Source organism: Diabrotica undecimpunctata, chromosome 2, assembly GCF_040954645.1.
Source record: "Diabrotica undecimpunctata isolate CICGRU chromosome 2, icDiaUnde3, whole genome shotgun sequence".
Lineage (NCBI taxonomy): Eukaryota > Metazoa > Arthropoda > Insecta > Coleoptera > Chrysomelidae > Diabrotica > Diabrotica undecimpunctata.
In genome coordinates this window covers 97,852,243-97,875,385 of record NC_092804.1, presented here as the reverse complement: position 1 = coordinate 97,875,385, position 23,143 = coordinate 97,852,243, and the positions used below count along the sequence as shown (strand labels likewise).

The 23,143-nt window shown below is 27.7% G+C and overlaps 1 protein-coding gene and 1 long non-coding RNA gene across 4 annotated transcripts in view; both read right to left on the bottom strand.

Annotated features, from left to right (window-relative positions):
* Positions 1-23,143, bottom strand: part of dila (centrosomal protein dilatory) — a 421,620-nt gene that overhangs the window by 64,278 nt on the left and 334,199 nt on the right. For all 3 annotated transcript variants that reach the window (XM_072523241.1, XM_072523242.1, XM_072523243.1), the window contains one exon: positions 21,495-21,739. In XM_072523241.1, coding sequence (XP_072379342.1) covers positions 21,495-21,739 — 245 coding nt within the window. The remainder of the gene's footprint in view (positions 1-21,494; positions 21,740-23,143) is intronic.
* On the bottom strand, positions 10,273-13,365 carry LOC140433382 (uncharacterized). The gene is made up of 3 exons (XR_011949946.1): positions 13,249-13,365; positions 12,272-12,431; positions 10,273-11,790 (listed from the first exon to the last, which is right to left on the bottom strand). It is a non-coding gene; the product is annotated as an uncharacterized lncRNA (long non-coding RNA).

The following is a 23,143-nucleotide window of genomic DNA, read 5'->3' as shown; positions in this document are numbered from 1 at the left end:
TTATTTTATTTATTTTATTTATTTCATTCATTTGGTTTATTTTATTTATTTTATTTATTTTGTTTATTTTATTTATTTTATTTAATTTATTTATTTTATTTATTTTATTTATTTTACTTATTTTACTTATTTTATTTATTTTATTTATTTTATTTATTTTATTTATTTTATTTATTTTATTTATTTTATTTATTTTATCTATTTTATTTAGTTTATTTATTTTATTTATTTTATTTTATTTATTTTATTTATTTTATTTATTTTATTTATCTTATTTATTTTATTTATTTTATTTATTTTATTTATTTTATTTATTTTATTTATTTTATTTATTTTATTTATTTTATTTATTTTATTTATTTTATTTATTTCATCTATTTTATTTATTTTATTTATTTTATTTATTTTATTTATTTTATTTATTTTATTTATTTTATTTATTTTATTTATTTTATTTATTTTATTTATCTTATTTATTTTATTTATCTTATTTATTTTATTTATTTTATTTATTTTATTTATTTTATTTATTTTATTTATTTTATTTATTTTATTTATTTTATTTATTTTATTTATTTTATTTATTTTATTTATTTTATTCATTTTATTTATTTTATTTATTTTATTTATTTTATTTATTTCATTTATTTTATTTATTTTATTTATTTTATTTATTTTATTTATTTTATTTATTTCATTCATTTGGTTTATTTTATTTATTTTATTTATTTTATTTATTTTATTTATTTTATTTATTTTATTTATTTTATTTATTTTATTTATTTTATTTAGTTTATTTATTTTATTTATTTTATTTATTTTATTTATTTTATTTATTTCATTTATTTTATTTATTTTATTTATTTTATTTATTTTATTTATTTTATTTATTTTATTTATTTTATTTATTTCATTCATTTGGTTTATTTTATTTATTTTATTTATTTTATTTATTTTATTTATTTTATTTAATTTATTTATTTTATTTATTTTATTTATTTTACTTATTTTACTTATTTTATTTATTTTATTTATTTTATTTATTTTATTTATTTTATTTATTTTATTTATTTTATTTATTTCATCTATTTTATTTATTTTATTTATTTTATTTATTTTATTTATTTTATTCATTTTATTTATTTTATTTATTTTAATTATTTTATTTATTTTATTTATTTCATTTATTTTATTTATTTTATTTATTTTATTTATTTTATTTATTTTATTTATTTTATTTATTTTATTTATTTTATTTATTTCATCTATTTTATTTATTTTATTTATTTTATTTATTTTATTTATTTTATTTATTTTATTTATTTTATTTATTTTATTTATTTTATTTATTTTATTTATTTTATTTATCTTATTTATTTTATTTATTTTATTTATTTTATTTATTTTATTTATTTTATTTATTTCATTTATTTTATTTATTTTATTTATTTTATTTATTTTATTTATTTTATTTATTTTATTTATTTTATTCATTTTATTTATTTTATTTATTTTATTTATTTTATTTATTTTATTTATTTTATTTATTTTATTTATTTATTTTATTTAATTTATTTATTTTATTTATTTTATTTATTTTACTTGTTTTACTTATTTTACTTATTCTATTTATTTTATTTATTTTATTTATTTTATTTATTTTATTTATTTTATTTATTTTATTTATTTTATTTATTTTATTTATTTTATTTATTTTATTTATTTCATTTATTTTATTTATTTTATTTATTTGATTTGTTTTATTTATTTTATTTATTTTATTTATTTTATTTATTTTATTTATTTTATTTATTTTATTTATTTTATTTATTTTATTTATTTCATTTATTTTATTTATTTTATTTATTTTATTCATTTTATTTATTTTATTTATTTTATTTATTTTATTTATTTCATTTATTTTATTTATTTTATTTATTTTATTTATTTTATTTATTTTATTTATTTTATTTATTTCATTCATTTGGTTTATTTTATTTATTTTATTTATTTTATTTATTTTATTTATTTTATTTATTTTATTTATTTTATTTATTTTATTTATTTTATTTATTTTATTTATTTTATTTAGTTTATTTATTTTATTTATTTTATTTATTTTATTTATTTTATTTATTTTATTTATTTTATTTATTTTATTTGTTTTATTTATTTTATTTATTTTATTTATTTTATTTATTTCATTTATTTTATTTATTTTATTTAATTTATTTATTTTATTTATTTTATTTATTTTACTTATTTTACTTATTTTATTTATTTTATTTATTTTATTTATTTTATTTATTTTATTTATTTTATTTATTTTATTTATTTCATCTATTTTATTTATTTTATTTATTTTATTTATTTTATTTATTTTATTTATTTTATTTATTTTATTTATTTTATTTATTTTATTTATTTTATTTATTTTATTTATTTCATTTATTTTAATTATTTTATTTATTTTATTTATTTTATTTATTTTATTTATTTTATTTATTTTATTTATTTTATTTATTTTATTTATCTTATTTATTTTATTTATTTTATTTATTTTATTTATTTTATTTATTTTATTTATTTTATTTATTTTATTTATTGTATTTATTTTATTTATTTTATTTATTTTATTTATTTTATTTATTTTATTTATTTTATTTATTTTATTTATTTTATTTATTTTATTTATTTTATTCATTTTATTTATTTTATTTATTTTATTTATTTTATTTATTTTATTTATTTTATTTATTTTATTTAATTAATTTATTTTATTTATTTTATTTATTTTACTTATTTTACTTATTTTACTTATTTTATTTATTTTATTTATTTTATTTATTTTATTTATTTTATTTATTTCATTTATTTTATTTATTTTATTTATTTCATTTGTTTTATTTATTTTATTTATTTTATTTATTTTATTTATTTCATTTATTTTATTCATTTTATTTATTTTATTTATTTTATTTTATTTATTTTATTTATTTTATTTATTTTATTTATTTTATTTATTTTATTTATTTTATTTATTTTATTTATTTTATTTATTTTATTTATTTTATTTATTTTATTTATTTTATTTATTTTATTTATTTTATTTATTTTATTTATTTTATTTATTTTATTTTATTTTATATAGTTTTACATAATTTTAACTAATTTAATTTAATTTTATTTTTTTTTAATTTTATTTTATTTTATTTTATTGTAATATATTTTATATTATTTTATTTAATTAATTATAATTTTATCTACTTTTAGTTAGTTTTATTTGATTTTATTTAACTTTATCTAATTTAATCTAATTTTATATAATTTTATCTAATTTAATCTAATTTAATCCACTTTTATCTAATTTTGTTTTTAATTTTATCTAATATTCTACGACTTTATGCAAATAAATGTATATTACAAATAAAAGTAACTTTGTAAAAAACTTTTCATTAACTTTAAAGTAATTTGCTATGGTCATATGCTGGGCTAGACTTTAACAAGGCTCGTATTTTGGTATAGACTGATATGATAACTACAAAATTAGATTATTTCTTTAGATGTATCACATTAACAAAAATCGAAACGCTTTAAATTATACACCTGACACTGGACACTTAAGTAACTCAATTGTAATATATTAAACAAAATTTGTAAATATTCAAAATACCTAACACTCACTTTAATAACAACTAACCTTAATCAATAATCAATGAAATATCATTCTTCTTACGTTTCTTTTATTGTTTTTTTTTACATTTGGAGTAATTTTACTTGTTTTATCTTATTACTGTAACGAACCAGCTTAAGACAGTTTAATCTTAACATGCAATATTTTACTTATTTTAAGTGTTTTTAAATCTATTTGTACGCCATTTGTTTGTAACGTTAAAATTGTTTTACGGTTTACTCCGTATGAAGCTAACAAGTAAATAGCGAAATAATGAGTTCTTAGAAAAAACACATTTTTGAGACAAAAAAAAAACGGGTGGGACTGTGTGACTGCCGGTAAAAGTTATAATTCTATACACGCGTTCGTCGTTACAAATTTATATGGGAGTTAATCTGCACCATCATTACATATGTAAGGGTATAAGTAAGGAAGAGCAGAAAGAGAAAAAGAATTAGGTATACAGGTATATGGTGCATCGTTTGCTGTATGTAAACATTTGACTCAATATTATAATACAATTCACATTAAAATGCAATATTCATAAGTATTTAAAAATGACAATATACATAACTTACGCATATTTTTAATTTACCATGATAATATTATTAATAAAAAAATAATATTAATAAATATTAAATATGTTTACAAAAGGAACATTTTTATTCTCGAGAGAGAAAGAGAGAAAAAATATATCTTCTGTCTCTCTCTTACCTATATCTTACATATGTAATGATTTTGCCGATTCACTCAATATATACGAATACATACAAATTTCCAGCATCGAACGCGCGTATAGAAGTATAACTTTAAAAAATGTTTGTGGAAGATAAAAATAAAAAACCAACAACTCGGATTATGTTGTAAATTTTCATCTTATTTTAAAATTTAGCATTTTTGCGTGTATCACACATATTTAATAAGACTAACGTGGGGTTTTTAATATTTCAAAAATAAAGTAAGAAATTTGCCAATTAGACATGGCACTAACGTATTTCAAAATTTCAAAACTGACAGTTTTCGGTCACACAGTGATTTATTGTAATTATTATTTGAAATACGAAAGCCTAAAATAATTATGAACATTTAATAAATAATACTAAACCTATCACATAAATAATAATATTAATATATATTATATTATATATATATATATATATATATATATATATATATATATATATATATAAATGAAAAGGAAAGGATAGAAGACAGATTAAGTTGTGAGATAGTACGAGATAAAGCTAGTTTTTAGACGTGGCTATTTGATTTCAGTCATAATTATACAGATGAGCACGAAAATATTTTATTTTAATAATTTCTGATGTAAGAATAAATGATTGAATAAAATAAGATATATTATAGTAAAAAACATTAATTAGTAGCGAGTTTAAATTATAAATCTTTAAGTTTATTTAATTATAAAAATAAGTCAACTGAAATATTTGACTGAACTAAAGGAGGTATGTTCGGTCCGAAAACAATTATTGCATGTGGAATTGGTGTAATAGTTAGAGATGTGGTCTGTTGACAAGAAGATTGGGATTTAATTCATACCAAGGATAACATTTTTGTTTTACTCAATCAAAAAATAATAGAAAATATGATACATATTAGGTAACAAGTTTTCGAAAAACTCATTATTTACAATTTATTCTTATTCCAATGTTATAAAATAGAAATACAAAATAATTAAAATTCAATTCCAGTTTTACAGTCTTCAGTTGTGAATGCAAAATAATCCGGTGAAGATTGTTTAATGACAAATCACTAAATTCTCAGTGGTAATATCAATGCCTCTGTACAGGTAATGATTTTCAAAACAATTGACAACATTGACAATTAACAACATTCAAGCCATCAAATAATAACATATGGACAAGTGTTTTTGTACGGTAAACAGAAACTTTTTATTGAAAAAACAATTCGTGAAAATAGTTTTAACGATCGAGGAAAAAGTGCAAATTGTTATCTGGCATGTGAACGGATTATCAGACAACATGATTAGACAACAATTTGTAAATATGTTTCCAAATAGGCCGGCTCCACCACGATCAACAATTCAGTCTATTATACGTAATTTTTTTACGTATGGATCCGTGTTCGCTCCAAGAGGAGTTTGTAGACGAAGGAAGGTAAATCCAGATTTGGAACTAAGGGACACTTTGATTTGTGCAAGTATTGAGCAAAATCCTACCCAATCAGCATCTCGTCTCGGAGAATAATATAGAATTTCAAGATTTAGAGTAGGTAAAATTTTGAAAAGACATGGATACCGTCCCTATAAACTTCATAAATCCACCGAACAAATCCCTGGGGATCAATATAGACGTTTAGAATTTTGTCAAACTGCAATGGAAATGTCACATCAAGATGAACATTTTTTGGAGAACGTTTTGTTCACCGATGAATGTACGTTTTCATTGCATGGCCGTCACAATTCAATGAATGCTCGGTATTGGTCTCGAGGAAATCCTCGTCAGATTTATGTCGCTTGTACCCAGCGTCCTCGAAAAGTAAATGTTTGGGGAGGCATAATGGGAAATCATGTCATTTGTCCATTTTTATAGACGGTATGTTGACTGGGCGGAAATACTTGGAACTTCTGAAAAATCAAATTGTCTCAGCCCTTCGTAATTTACCAATACCTTTTGATTCCATATGGTTTCTACACGATGGTTGTCCTGCACATAATTCTCGCATCGTCAGTAAATATCTCAGTGCGACTTTTCCCAATCGATTGATTAGTGGCCACGGAGATATTTTTTGGCCTGCAAGATCACCTGATCTTGCACCTTGTGATTTTTTATGTAGAGATATATCAAGTCCAAACTATATGGAATTGAAGACGATAGGTCTAATTCTCTTCAAGAATTAAGAGAAAAGAGCTCTGATTCAATGAGAGGTATTAGTCCAGAAACATTAACTAATAAATATTAGGCGAAACTTTTATAATAGATTGGGTTATTGTTCTGCTGCTAATGGAAGCTTATTCGAACAGTTTTTGTAAATACATTTCATTAGAATAAAATACGTTTATTTAAAATAGTTTTATAGAATTTCTACCTATTTAAGCATTTTTTGTAAGTACATTTATTTAGAACGTTCTTTTATGTTTAAAGAATTTTCACTTTATTTTCGAAAGTACGACGATACTGTTTTTTCTTTAAACACTTCTAATATTAGTAACGACTAACATAAATGTTTAGTGAATCAAAGCAAAACTATCTCTGCATAATTTCAAATTATTAAAAAAAAAGAAGAACCACATGTGGGTTTTGAACTCTAATCGTCTGCGACGTCTGCGTCGCAGTTTCGAATTCTTACCACTAATCCACGAAGGATTAATAATTATTCCGTGACAAGAGTGTATGAAACTCCTCAAATCATAGTAGAAATTATTCTTGGTTAATAATTTAAAACTTTAGATTAAATAATCACTATTAATTAAATTATTGTATTCACATTTTTGCTTTATTGTGGTCAATCAGATTTTACTTTATGCGAAATTAAAAAATGGAAATACGTCACACATACGTGTTTTCTATCTCTTCCGTTAAAAAGCCGGGTGGTAAGACACTCATCACTGTATATATTATGATCATCATCCAGCCCCGTTTTCACATCCATTGTTGGATATAGGCCTCCTCCAAACGTCTCCAGTTCTCTCTATCTCTAGCTGCTGCAATCCAGTTTGTTTCTATTCTCCTTAGGTCGTCGGTCCATCGGGTGGGTGGTCTGCCTCGACTTTGCTTGTCGGCTCTTGGTCTCCACTCCAATAATCTCTTCGTCCATCTTCCGTCTTCCATTCTAGCAACATGTCCAGCCCACCTCCACTTTTGTTTATTGATTCGCAGTATAATATCGTCAACGCCAGTTCGTCGGCGTATCTCCTCATTTCTCACGCGATCTTTCAAGGTCAGACCCAGCATTGATCTCTCCATTCGCCTTTGTGTTACCCTCAGTTTTTCGGCAGTAGCTTTCGTTAAAGTTAGGGTCTCTGCTCCGTAGGTCAAGACTGGTAGGATGCATTGGTTAAATGCCTTCCTTTTCAGGTGAATTGGAGTATTTGTTTTAAAAATGTCTCTCATCCTTCCATATGCCGCCCATCCCAACGTGATTCGTCTATTTAGCTCGCAGGTTTGGTTGTCTCTGGGTATTCTGATTTCATGACCCAAGTATGTGTATTTATCGATTAATTCTACCTTGTTGTTATTGATCTGTATCTCTTCGCTGGGAACCATATTGGTCATCATTTTGGTTTTCTCGAAATTTATCTCCAGCCCAGTTTCTTGTAGTATGTAATTCAGTTCTTGGAGCATGTCTTTGATCTCTCCCAGATTATCTGACAGAAGCACGATATCGTCCGCAAAACGTAGATGGTTTAATCTTTCTCCATCGATGGATATTCCTTTCTGTTGCCATGTTAGTCTTTTAAATGCATACTCAAGAACGGTAATGAACAGCTTTGGTGACATGGTATCACCTTGCCTGACTCCCCTTTTTATCTTTATCTTATTAGTAGCTGAATGTAGACTTATGGTTGTTGTGGCATTTTTATATATATTTTAAACTATATTACAATATCTGTGGTCGTCCCTGCAATCTTGTAGTGCTCTTAAGATGGACGGTAATTCCACTGTATCAAACGCCTTTTTAAAGTCTACAAATATCAATGCCAAGGGACGGTTATATTCGTTAGTTTTTTCTATCATGGTTTTTAGGCACTGCAGGTGATCATTTGTGCCGTAATTAGGGCGGAAAGCGGCTTGTTCCCGAGGTTGGTAAAAATCCAGCTTTGTCTCTAATCTGTTCGTTATTATTCGGGTGTATAATTTATAAAGATGGTTAAGGAGACTGATTGGTCTGTATCTTTCCAGGTCTGCTATATCTCCCTTCTTGTGTAAGAGTACAGTTATTGAATTATTCCACTTTGTTGGGATATTTTGATTCCATAGACATAGATTAAAGAGCTTTTGAATTTTGGTTATCAGTACTGAGCCTCCTATCTTTATCGCTTCCGTGACGACACCGTCCTCCCCCGGAGCTTTGTTATTCTTCATCTTTTTTAGAGCCTTGTAAATTTCGTCCAAGGAGATTTCTGGGATATCTTCGGAACCCTGATTTTGAACCTTCCTCTGCTGATATTCAACTATATCTAGAGTCGATTGGTTGCTATATAATGTCTCATAGAATGACTCCACAATTTGTAACAAATGTTCTCTGTTTGATGTGATGTTGCCATTTCTATCCTTGAGTTTGACTATTTGTTTATTTCCATTTGTGAGTTTGCGTCTCATTATTTTCATACTCTTATTTTCCTCAATAGTTTTGATGATTTTCTCATCTTTGTATTTTCTTAGGTCTTTTCTTATTTCTCTTGATACTTCCTTGTTTATTTTATTTATATCGTCGTTACTAGAGTTTTCGTCGCTTTTCAGTATTCTTCTTTGTTCCATTTTTTTCTGTGTGTCCAGACTAATTTTTTCTTCCTTCACGCTTTTTGGGCAGCATTTCTTTTGAGCTTCTGTTATTGCTTCTACTATTATGTCATTTAGGATGTTAATATCATTTGTTGATGATTTTTCTTGAAGGAATTTACCGATATGATCTTCAAAATTTTGTTCGTTGTTTGGATGTGTCCATATGTTTATTTGCTTCTATTTTATCATATTGTGTCGTTCATAGTTAATATTTAACACAATGGTGGCTCTCACCATACGATGGTCGCTTGATTTCGCAAATTTATTTAGCACTGTCACATCTGTAAATATGTATCTTTTAGATACATATTTACAGATACAGTATCTTTTCTTTAAAAAAAAAAAGATACTGTATATATATATATATATATATATATATATATATATATATATATATATATATATATATATATATATATATATATAATATTAAATATATACAAAAGGAACATTTTTATTCCCGATAAAGAAAGAGAGAGAAAATATATCTTCTGTATCTCTCTTACTCATATCTTACATATGGAATGATTTCACCGATTTACTCCCGTGCAAATTTTCAACGTGGACCGCGCGTATAGAATTATAACTTCAAAAATTTTTATTAGATACCACTGCCTGATAATTCCTAAATCATTCATAAATTGTTTTTTGGTGGAAATAATCAGTTTAATATATCCTTTATTGCACACGTACGTAGAGTGGACGTCCATAGTATGTCCCTCACGGACTTTAAGAACGTCCCTCAAACGTCCGCTTTGGTCCCAATGACGTCCTGTTCCTATATCGGTCCGAATGTCGCTGCGCCAAACGTCCTATGGACGTCCATTTTACGTCCCGACGTTCGTTGGACGTACCGGGACGTTAATTGGACCTTAATCGAACGTCCATAATACGTCAGGAGGACTTACTTGACGGACTTTTGTGATGTTCTCAGACGTCTATTTTAGCGCTGATGATGTAAATTAGACGTCAACGCCATTGTATAAAGTACTAAAAGTGGTGTCATCCTGTGCATATTTAGAATGTGTTTTGGGAAACAAAACGTAAATGTTTAAAGGCACTTACATTTATTATTACATTTATTTATATTTATTTATTACTAACAAACGGGACAAATCCACTGTCAAAATTATACAAGAATGCAACATTATAGAAATATAAAATAAATTCGAGTAATAAAACATGAATGTTTAAAAGAACTAACATTTATTATTACATATATATTTATTTATTAATAACAAATGGAACAAATTCACTGTCAAAATTATACAAAAATGCAACATTATAGAAATATACACCACATTACAGATAAAAATAAAATATACATGAATAAAATAAATAAGTACAAATTTATAAAAAGTGTCATTTTGTATTTTAGTGCTTCAAATAGTACCTAAATCTATTGATACAAAAGTTTCAGACCATACCTATATGTGAACCATAATTAGTTCTGCGGTAGGGAACATGAAAATGTAAATTCTGACGAAGTGAATGGGGAGGAATATGAAAACAAATTAGCTGAAGCAATTCAGGAGATTGGTTATTTTATGAACAAGCTTAAAAATAAAGATTGAGAGGTAACACTTCTGATAAGAGAATCCACATTCAAGAAATTGATCATACCAGAATAAGAATATGGTCTACACAATTTACAAGAACAGTAGATGCTTACAGACAAGTGAGTGATCTAATCGACATAAAAAATGTTTGTTAATGCAATTATAACATACTCAGTGTAAATTAGTAGAAGTTGAACGACTAGACAGTAAACCATGCTGACCAGTATGAAGCTGATTGTTCAGATTTACTGTCAAAAAATCAGTTAGTAAAGCCTCGAAAATTTTAGGAACAGCAGAAAGAATTATAATGGAACGATAATTATAAATCAATGAGTTAAGGATAAAATCAATAAATAAATTGTGATAGAGAGTGACCCTCAGTCAGAGATTTATTAAAAATAAGCCATAGAGACCTACATAAAAAAATGCACAATTCGTTAAAAATAAGTTAAGATATTCCGTCTGGACCAAGACCTTTATTGGTATTAAGACACTGTAAGCATGCTAGAATGTCACAAATTTTAATAGTTAAATAGTGAATATGGCTGTGACTGATATAGGATCTTTGACTACACTTATCTACACAGGAGAAAGAAGGATTGTAAATACTGCTAAAGAAATTGGCAAAATTGAAAATTACTGTGGCTTACTAAAAACAGAATCATTCAACTTCATTTATCCCTTCCCATTCTGATTTCCTTTACAATTGTGTAGTCGGAATTAAAAGCAGACAAGTCAATTTTTGTGTTTTAAAGTTGAAATCATAAGTAAGAAAAAGATCAATACTTAATATGGAAATTTGTCTGTTTTATTTTAGCAGTAGATAAATTTTTAGGTACCTATTTTTAATAAATAAAAATGTTTCAAAAATTAACTGTCCCTTTCTGCCCAACAACCACACAATTTCACTATTAAAAAATTAATCATATTTACTAATGCAACATGAAAATTAAATTTGATTTATATTTTTATTTCAGCATCTGCCCTCTCTGTAGATCCCTTCAGATATTTCATTATCAAGTTTCAATTTCCTTCCCCATGGCAACGCTGGTTTTGGAGTTTTTCCAAGCAGCATCTGAAAACAAAATTATTGTACATTCATAAATTGAACAAACTAATTTCAGATTTAGTTTATTATACTTTGCTTATTGTGAATAAATCATTATTTAAAGGCGTAAAATTAAACACACGCATTTCAAGGGCTGTAGTTTTAATGAATCTCACCCGAACTAGAATAATACCACCACAAACCATTGGTATTTATTTCTAATGACCAAATAAGCAGTAATTACACTTTGATACTTAAAAAACAAAAATAACAGTGTATAAATAAAATATGTGGCCAACAACAAACCTACATCTCATATCACTAGCTGTAGTTCTTAAAGCAATCTCATAGCCAGACCTGAACATGTGTGAGTTGGTAAATTTTGCCATCTAAATAACATATAAGATACAGTTAACGGTATGCTTCATCGGATGGATGTGACCACTTAAGCGATAGTGTTAATTCTTAAATGTACCTTAAATTGATTTTATGTTTACAAGTTACAAACCTTTAAAAAGCAGAGCTATATGTGTGTCTTCAAAGGGCATATATTCCTTTTTCCTTTGCCAACTATATTTTCCTTGAATTTTATTGCAAATCAGCTTCTTAAGGCTTCTCCTAAGAAATTCGTTTATGGTCTCCTCACCAGTTTTGGAAAGCTCATTATTCTAAAATATAAATCAACATGTAACTATAATATAACTACCCCACAAACCTATTCATCCATGCTTAATTATTTTAGCTTAAACTATCTAATAAAAAAACAGCCTCTGTTACAAAAAAAACAATCAAACATTCATTTCCAAACTTTGGTTTCTTATAACCATGGTACACAAACTAGGATAAAACTGACTATTAAAACTCTTGTTTAGTGGGATTCCATTAAAATTTACACAAATTTCTATACCATTGTTTTTTTGCGAAGATAAAAATACCTTTGAAATTCGAATCATATGGATCTGAGTATTTGTTCTCTGGGTGAAGCAAGAAGGGTTCTAGCATCTGAAGGTAAATGAGAAAGATCATGAACTTCTTTATGAATTTTTATTAAATCACCTAGTATTAAAGGACAAAGTCCAGTTGCATAACTTATTAGAAAAATTAAAAACATCTCGATAAGGTTCTCTAGAATTCTCGTTACAACCATGTTTAAACCCATCTTCAGTTTCATTGAAAGAAGAGCTTTGTAAAGGATCACCAGAATGGTCATCCACGTCGTCTATTTGGATTATTTTAGGTACTTAACATGATGTTGATAAAAAGTTTAAATCGGAAGTATTGTAAGCTGAACCATTTGAACTGAAACTTTCATCAAAATGATCAGTTAGTGGTTCCAAAGAAAGGTTTGAAGAAGATGGAATATCGGAGTTATTAATATTTTCAACAATATTCTCTACGTTTTTCGTAACCATCGTCTGTTAATGACGCTTAGAAACAAATCGTTTTCTTTTAAACATAACTAATTTTAGGAAAAATTACACTTACCTTTTTGTAATAAAATAAAAACCAAACTCGAAAGTAACCTAACAAATGTTACCAAATCTTTAATAACATACTATAACCAAAGCAAGCATCAAAAAAGTTGCTAATTCACACTTTTTGCACTGTATACTGCTTAAGTAGAATTCTTTTATTTTTTTTAGCATTCAAATATTATAATTAAACTGTGTAAACAAATTAATTTGTTTAAATAGGTATGACATAACAATGACAATTGATATCATCATTTTGCCAGTTGCCAGTTGCCACACTTGTTTGTTCATCTTCAAGATTCATCTTGTTGATAAAAATTATATTTTTACTTTTAGCAAACTTATATCATCCTGGTAACTAGAATAATGAAAAAAATTACAAATTAGCTAGAAATAAAAGATTTTTACAATTTACCCATAAACATAAACATGTTCTGGATATATTAAAATATACAATTTTTAATTATTCATGATTTAACCTTTTTGCTTTTAATTATTTTATTAACGTAAATAATTTTTTATTCTATTGAAATATTTGCTATTTGATCCAGTAATTGGTGAATGTCGGACGTCCAGAGAACGTCCATATTTAGTCCACCCAAACTACGTCCCACTTCGTACCTCCCAAGTACGTCCATTTTACGTCCAGGAACGTCCAGACCAAAATTGGACGTACATTGGACGTCGTGTGTTACTAGGAATATATATATATATATATATATATATATATATATATATATATATATATTTACGGCATAAAGTGAACTCCTGATAAAATTCAGGCTCAAGAGATCTCCGTGGTCAAGTGGACACCGATATACGGACTTTACTTGGCCATTCCATAATATTCGCTCTGTCGATTCCTAATAATGTCAGTTGGACCTTTGGTCAATGTTTAGTTACATAGAATTTTAAAATGTACAGATCACATCTACATGATTGTGATTGCCCATCCAAGCTGTCATATGTCACATGTCACCTTAACATTTCCGTTAATACCAGGAGCCATTCTCTCTCCTGTGGCAACCAGAATGTATCTTCGACTTTTTTAAATAACTTTAAAATGTTTGTCCTTGTCTACTGTAGTGTTGTATGTTTAACTTTATGTTTAATTTTATGTTTATGACATTCTGCAATTATTGTTGGATAGCCCAAAATTGACGAAGTATGTCTAAAACGTTAATCACAAAAAACTTTTATCATCCATTAACTTCCGAGTTTGTATCGAGGTTAATCAATTTCTTCATTTTGAAAAAACGTTTCTTGGCTTATTTCAGCTGCCGCTGAAGATGCTCTAGGGAGCGGAAGTACGTGGGCAAGATTTAATTAATAAAACTGTGCTCGATATCTGCGTTTATTTTATCAAAGTTCATTAATTCGAGCATTCAACCTTGTATCTATTTTTATTGTGTTTAAGATATGATTTAGATTTTTCTCCACTTCAGCAACAAAAATTTTTGGTTGTGCAACAAGAGATGTATCGTCTACGTAATAAAAGTCCTAGTATTCACTGGTATGGGTTGTGTAAATGTTCTATTATCGATAAAATTATATGGACGATTATGTGCAGAAGTATTTTGTATAGCTGACAAAATAAATATATTGACCGATAGCTTTTGTGGTCGTTGGAGTTTTTGCCAGGTTTAAGCAACGCAACAACTTTGTCTTTGCTTTGCTTGTCTGCAGTCTTTGGATATCAGTAATTGTTGTTTTTGGTACAAATTTTATAATAAGCTTTGTGCTCAGATCCTCAGTCAGGAACCGTAATATTGTTCATTATATACGTAGATAGTGAACCCAAGCTCAACATCGTTGAAAGGTTCCCTCAGCTGACTGGTTTTGTCCTCTCTCATTTAAGTTTTTCTTTGCTTCTTTGCCGGCAGAGATAGCACTTTTACATTTATTATGTGATTTTCATCGATCAGCTTAATACCAGATATCCTAGGTTTGGCCCTCTATGTGTTTCCTGCACTAGAAATACGTCACATTTGTGCTAAGCGCATATGTCTGATAAGGTTAACTAAAGAAAAATGTCGTTATCTCTAGATATGCCCTTAATATTTATGAACATAATTAGAATAGTTGGTCCTAAAAAGGACCGATTTGACAAAAATCATATTGAACGGATGATTAGCCGATTAATTAATTATTCATTACCCAGGGTACGTCCGATGGCAGTGGTCTTATTAGTACTTAAATTTTCGTAAAGGCTTGTCTTTTAAACCCCATAAGAAATGGATAATCTTCAACTTTTCATTAAACATTTAAATTTTACATACTGTTATTTTTCGACGATATTTCGAATCAGATTTGTATAGTAATCACTGTAGTTAATATAGAGTCTCTTTGTGAAAAGTAAGTGAGTTTATACTATCGGTCATAACTCATATATGGATAATAAGGACACAAACGGTTAAAATAAGTGTACAAAATTTTAAATAAATATATCGGCGCCATTGTTCAGGAGATGGGTTTATCCCAGAAATCAAAGGTTACATGTATATTCCAAGTTTTGTTTACGTATTTTCATTACGAATCAAAATGCGGGAAGCGGCAGAAGCTGTAGGATCCCCGCTTATATATATATATATATATATATATATATATATATATATATATATATATATATATTTTCATTTCTAAAAAAGTATATTTAAAATAAAAGCCTTAAGGTATCTTTAAATTTTATGAAATTCAGGATCTATGGAAATTAGTTAACTAAAAAATACAGCCATACAGCCTCTTCAACTTATTCATTTACAGACTATAACATGTAAACGCATACCTGTTTTATTGTCAAATAAAATAAATTTCCATCAAGTAACGGTCGAATCCATCACTTACTTAAAGAGTATGAAAAGACATGCTTATGCTTTAGAGTACGGGCATGCTTTTGGCAATTGGTTTCTCACTTTCTCAGCGATGGGTTTCCCTTTCCTTATCAATAATGTTCTCGCTCGATACTATCTGAATATCTTATTCTACGATATTTAGATTTCACTATATGCTCTACATTTCTTGGCAATACTTCTGATGGCTTTTCTAGTAATACTGATCTTATTATTACCTGAGTTTTACTTACATTGTTTTGTCAGCGTTCTCGTCACGTATCCAGTCAATAGCACTGTTTTAATCACTGTTTGATATATGTGTTATAAGTGTAATATGATATAAGTGTTATGGGGGTTATATGTACATCAGTTAGCTACCTGAATATTAAATTTTATTTCTTATGTCACAACGTTATTTACGATACCTAAACCGCTACAATCTTTAAAAACTATATGGGTTTATTGTTACGTTATGCCCTACTCTACATCCTTTCTTTGGATGTTAAAGAACTTTTATTTGATTTTCTGATTACTGACTATTAGACCGTCTTTTGCTACTTATAGCATTATTCTATAGCATTCTAATATTACTTCTTCTTTAAGTTCCATCTTCTATCGAAGGTTGGAAATCATCATGGCTATGCAGACTCTATTGACTGCCGCTCTAAAAAGTTCTGCACTACTGCATTCAAACCATTCCCTTAAGTTTTTAAGCCAGGATATTCTTCGTCTTCCCACATTTCGCTTTCCTCGGATTTTTCCTTGCATAATAAGTTGTAATAATGCGTATTTTTGCCCTCTTATCACATGTCCTAAGTACTTAAGTTTTCGTCTTTTGATAGTTAATATTATTTCCACCCCATTTCCTATCATTCTACTTACTTCTACGTTTGACATTCTTTGAATCCATGATATTCGTAGGATTCTTCTGTAACGCCAAAATTCAAAGGCAGCCAACTTATTCAGATGGACTTGTAGTGTCCACGCTTCCAAACCATAAAGAAGAGTAGAGAACACCTAACGTCGAAGCATTCTCAGGCGTAGTTCCAACCTTATATCCCGATAACAAAGAAACTTTTTAAGTTTAAAAAATGAGGCACGTGCTATTTCAATGCGTGTCCTAATTTCTTTGGTTTGGTCTACATCTGATGTTATCCATGTTCCTAAGTATTTATAGTATTAACACTCTCATTGCATCAGGAGAAAGCCGGAACAAGTACGGTACGAAGCAGTGAAAAGAAAAGGATAACAAAATTTAGAAGAGGAGCAGAGAGATTCTTGGGGGACGTGGACGAGTTTTCCTTTGATCGAAACTATAGCAAGTAAGGAAACGTTCTATGGGTGAAGACAGTGTATAATTTTCAGCAAAGGTCAGTCGTTTTCTCTTATGATATAAATGTATTGTTTTTCGTGTTAAATACCACAGGGCATATGGAACTATATATTTCAGTACTATAAAATCATCAAACTTTAATCAGTTTTGTTTATTATAAATCATTGTAGTTGACTTTTTTTATGATACAATAATATTGATAAATAAAAATTGTTTATGTATCAAGAAAATTGAACATCGAGAATGTTCTGTAAAGCAGAAGTAGAGAGATTCACAGTTATTAATTTAAAAAAAATTGGAGACAAAAAGAAATAAGATTCTTTTTTTGTAATTGTTATATGAAATAAAGATAAGAGAATAAATAAAATTTGCAATATTGGATATCGATTTCATTTTTGATAAAATAAACGATTTTTATAATTTCTAATTGAAATCCATATGTGTATTATTTTGATTCTCTTTTGTCTATCCCTATAAGGAAACCACTGAGAAATATTTGAAGCCACAAAAGTAAGTATTGATAGGATCATTCAGCCCTGAGATTTATATTTTATTTATGTTTTGATTTGTTTAATTAATGAAATAAGTAATTGATTAATTAATTGAAGTAGATTACATCTATAAACATCAATACAGTAAAAGTAGATCATAATAAAATGTTGTTAAAGAATGTTCTCGATGTTCAATTTTCTTGATATATTTTTATTTATCTAAAACTCGTCCACGTCCCCTAAGAATGTCTCTGCTCCTCTGCTAAATTTTGTTTTCCTTTTCTTATACTGCTTTGTACCGTACTCGTTCCGGTTTTCTCCTGATGCAGTCTTTCAAATTTTTGAATCACTTAACACAATACTGGATACTTTAGACTTAAGAATTTATGTCATCTCTCGACTTGGCCTATTACTTGTTCTACGATTTTTTTGATGATGCTTGTAACTTTTCAAACACAAACCGGCCTTTTTTTTTTTTAGTACGCTGCACTCAAAACTGGACTTCTCCTTTCGATCGAACAAAACACACTGCCACACTTTCTCCATTCATTCTCCGACTTTCAAATCGTTCCCCCACAATTAATTTTCCATCCAATCAACACCAACTTTCAATCATGTTGCATTATTTACCCGCCCAAAACTACCTCTTTCCTTAATCTAAACAAATTTTCAAATTTACGTATTTTTTTGTCTTTATGGAGTTCCAACAAAGAAATGAAATTCCGTATCCTTATTATATTCTCTACAAATAATCAAATTCTTATCTATTTTTGAGAATCTTAATACAAAGGGTTTTAAACTATCTACTAAGTACCGTACGGGTATGAGTTTCCTACCTGTATATCTCGGAAACTTAATATCTCTCCTTTGTTTAAGTAAAACATATTGTCCGTGGTTTTAATAAACATTTCGACAAACACTTTTTTAAGCTATTAACCCTAATCGTCTCTAATTGTTTGCTTAAAATAAATTGTTCATGGGGCTAGTAAACAATTCTGCGAAACACTCTCTTAAAACTAGTTATAATTCTTTTTACAAATTTGTGATATACAGGGCGGTAAATATATATATATATATATATATATATATATATATATATATATATATATATATATATATATATATATATATATATATATACAAAACCACCAGTTTATATCGACAGTCACTGCTGCAGTCAGAAGATTGTAGTTTGTTTATATCGACAGTCACTAATATCCTGTGTTTCTATATCTATGAGGTTACCAGAAGAGCATCAACTACAAAATATTTCGATCCAGAGCCGGCAGTAGGAGCGCTAAAAAGCATTGTCCACGACTGAAGAAAGCCTGGATAACCCGAAGCCAACATAACTCTCACCGAAAAAATATAACCAATTAAGTACTTAAGAAAAATGTATATTGGACAGATATACGTTAAAAAGATAAAGTATTGCGGAACATAAACCGAAATCAGCTCAGAGTCATAATAGACTTCCTTACCGGACATGCATGAGTCAAGGATACTAAAATAGATTGGGCTTGTTTTATGGAGATTTAAGCTGTAGACTATGTATCAAAGGTCCTTAAACCGTTAATCATATCATGGTATCTTACATGATTGCGAAACAATAAATTTTTTCTTTTTAGGGTGCATGTCCGTTCCGAACTTTGGCGATCATTCTGGCTATGATGACTTTGTTGGTTGCTATGCGAAATAGCTGTGTTGAGGTCTTTCTAAACCATGCTATCAGGTTAGCAAGCCAGGATATTCTTCTTCGTCCTGGGGCCCTTTTTTATTTAATTTTACCTTGGAAAATGCATTGAAGTAGCTCGTATCTGCCTTGTTTTCTCATTATATGTCCGAAGTATTGTAGCTTACGGCTCTTTACGATGTTGACCAAATTCGCAGTTGTGTTCATCTTCAGCAGTACTTCTTCATTTGTGACTTTGTCTGTCCATGGTATTTTCAGAATCCTTCTGAAGTTTTGATAGAGTTTCCGCCTTCAATGTCCACGTTTCTACTCCGTACAGAAGCACTGAGTACACATAACATTAAAGGAGCCTTATTTTTGTTTCTAGGGTAGGGTTATGGCTCTTGAATACAGAACTCATAGTCAAGAATGCACTTTTTGCCTTTCCAATGCGACATTTAATCTCTTGGTTATTGTCGACTCACGACTCATTGATTATAGTTCCCAAGTCGTTGTATTGTAAGACACTATTTCCAGTTTTCCTTGCTGGTGATCATTAGCTTGGTTTTGTAGGTGTTTATATCCAGTCCATATTTTCTACTTGTTTCCGTTATTTTGTTCATTTAGTTTTGCAGCCCTTCTATGGTATTGGAAAACACTATTGTATCATCTGCATACCGCAGGTTGTTGAGCTTGACTCCATTTATTGACATGCCTTTATCAATATCTTTTAAAGCCTTTTCAAAAATGTGCTTCGAGTACAAATTGAAATCAGTGGTGAAATTATGCAATGAAACAATAAATTTAAGCGGTATTAAATACTTTTCGGAGGCTACCTAATGACTCCAAAAACCTGACATGGGTAGCATAAGTGAATGTAAGATATAAACTTAGCCAACTGGTTACAGTACGTCCGGTTTACAATAAACAAAATACAAACCAAAAATGTTCAAGGAACACGTATTCCCGAATTTAGAGAATTTTTTTTTCCTTTTAGGAAGCTGTCTGTTCTACACCGATCGTTCTGATGGAAAATTGGCATACTGTACACATTAAGTATCTATCAGACAAGTCTTAGGGACGTCGATGGATCTGCTGTATATAATATTTTCGTCAATATTCGTCATATGTTTTATTTGTACCTAGTTATATCCAGGACTCTATCAATTATCTATCAGACAAGTCTTAGGGACGTCAATGGATCTGCTGTATATATTTTCATCAATAATCGTCATATGTTTTATTTGTACCTAGTTATATTCAGGACTCTTGTATGAAGGTGATAATTGAAACTTATTATCGCAATAGTAAAGTATGCCGAAGCTGTCTTCTGTGTAGAAGGATCGTCTGTAGGACCTAAACTGGGTCATTAACATCTGATTGTGGCAGAGTTTAAGTCTGTATTGAAGATAGCCTGGTTTTTCTTATATTTTTATTTACACACAGAGGACTCAAAAGAGAAACTCATTTATCAGAGTTGTCTTCTGGATAATCTCTTTTTGTGTTTGTGTGCCTCATATCGCGCAAAAACTATAATGCCATAAGGTTTGCTAGCTGTTTGAATCAATGCGTAGGCAATACATTTTCTCCAGAGTCATGTATCCCATGAATCCGATGGTATTAAACCTCGGGATTGGTTAGTGCAGTAATCGTAGCACAATGTCAACATAATGATAATGTAGTGGGGATGGTTAGTGGCACATTGACAATAACTGCCAGAGATCTTAAAATTTCAAGCAGAAGACCAAAAAGGGATTAATGTAAAAGACGGGAAAGTTAAGTGTCCGCTGACTAGGATTAATAAATTTAATGCTAGTTTATAAAGCATCAAAACTTAAAGACGGAAGCCATTGGACAGTTCAGAAGCCAGTTTTGACTCTACCGGTTATTACGGACTATTAAAAGAAGATTCTAAATATATACTATCTTTACCTTATACGATTTTCTGTGGATTTCTCTAGTTGAAGCTTATTTTCATTTGCCTCGTTTTCCAACCTTTCTATGACCGCATCGATATGCTTATCTCTATCTCTTTTAAATTGTTCGTGCATCTCAGCTTCTTTTTCGCTTAAAATTGTAGCTTGCTGTTTTTTAAAATTATTTTGCCAGTTTTCGTTGTCCATTAGAGTGGACTGTTTCAGTAATCTTATTTCATTTGCATGACGTCTAAGTACTACCTGAAAAAAAACTTATATTAATACTCTAATGATTTGGTATATTCTTTCATACAGTGTGCTTTTAAAATCTTCTAAATATCTTACTTGGTAATGTTACCACAAAATAACTAAATCATTAAACTTAAATTAACAAAACTCTGGGTAAATGCATCAAGTTACCTGTTCACAGTTCTTATGTATGGTATGATCAGTATCGATCGTTCTTTTGACCGAGACAGACGTTGATTTCGTTTAAAGGTCGAGCCGGTTCCTAATTACTTGGTGTTTGTATTTAACTTTTTTCATATTAGACAATAATTAAAAAGTGTATACTGATAATTAATACAAAATAATACCGGTCACCGATGGGGGACAAAAATACAAAAGACGTCTTTTATGACGACAGATGCTGACATAAATAACAGTGATTTAAGTGTTATTAATATTTAATAAGTCTAGTGAGGATAGTGATCTCCAGAAAACAGCGAAGCAGTTGGAAACGAAAACATTTAATCTCCTGTCAGATAAGTACAATGTGCAACATATTTGGGTATATACTGCCCTATTAAGAAAGAACCCCGTATCTTCACTATAGCGAGTTTTGAGAAAAACGCGATTAAAGATTTTTGTTTAATCCCTTGTGCTTTTGGTACAATAATAACATAATATCATTTAGGGTAGAGTATGTAGCATCGTAGTTAATTTTTTTCAAAAGAAAAAATTGCAAAATTACCATATGGACATTAGTTATGCGACATACGGGCTAACAAAGCAAAGAATTATGTCAAGTTTACTTATCCAAAACCACGTATTATCCAAATTTGTCTTAAGCTTGGTTTTAACTATGTAATTATTATAAAATTTATATAACTGCCTCGAAAGATAAAACATTTAGATATTTTAAATTGTTAAATAAAACATAAGTATTTACGAAAAACGTTTATTTAAAAATACAAAATGAAAATTATTATTAATCGTAAGTTGGCAATTCTTCCCAAAATTGATTCGCCTGTATAATTTGACCTAAGTTTTTAAATATTTGTTTTTTTCTTTTCTTAGTAATCCCAGAAGGTTTCGTCACAGGTGTGGGGTCCTCTATCCCAGATTTTAACACTCTGAGCTGCAAAAGTCCATCTCTATCAATTTCTCGCTATCATCAATCTTAACGTGTAAAATCTTGCTATCTTTCTTCACAATTACTTTAACAATTTATGATAGGTAAATACGTGACTCTGTTTTCTTTAATTTTGACTGTTATGATAAGTCTTTCCAGATAAGAAAATCGGAAACTCCCATTTCTTTCACCACCACACGATTCAAATTACACGTTTTAACGGTCTCGACGAAATCATGATAATCATAAATCATAAGCTTTCTTCTTTTTCTTTAACGATAGTTCTACTTGGTGGTGGAAACTATTAACGG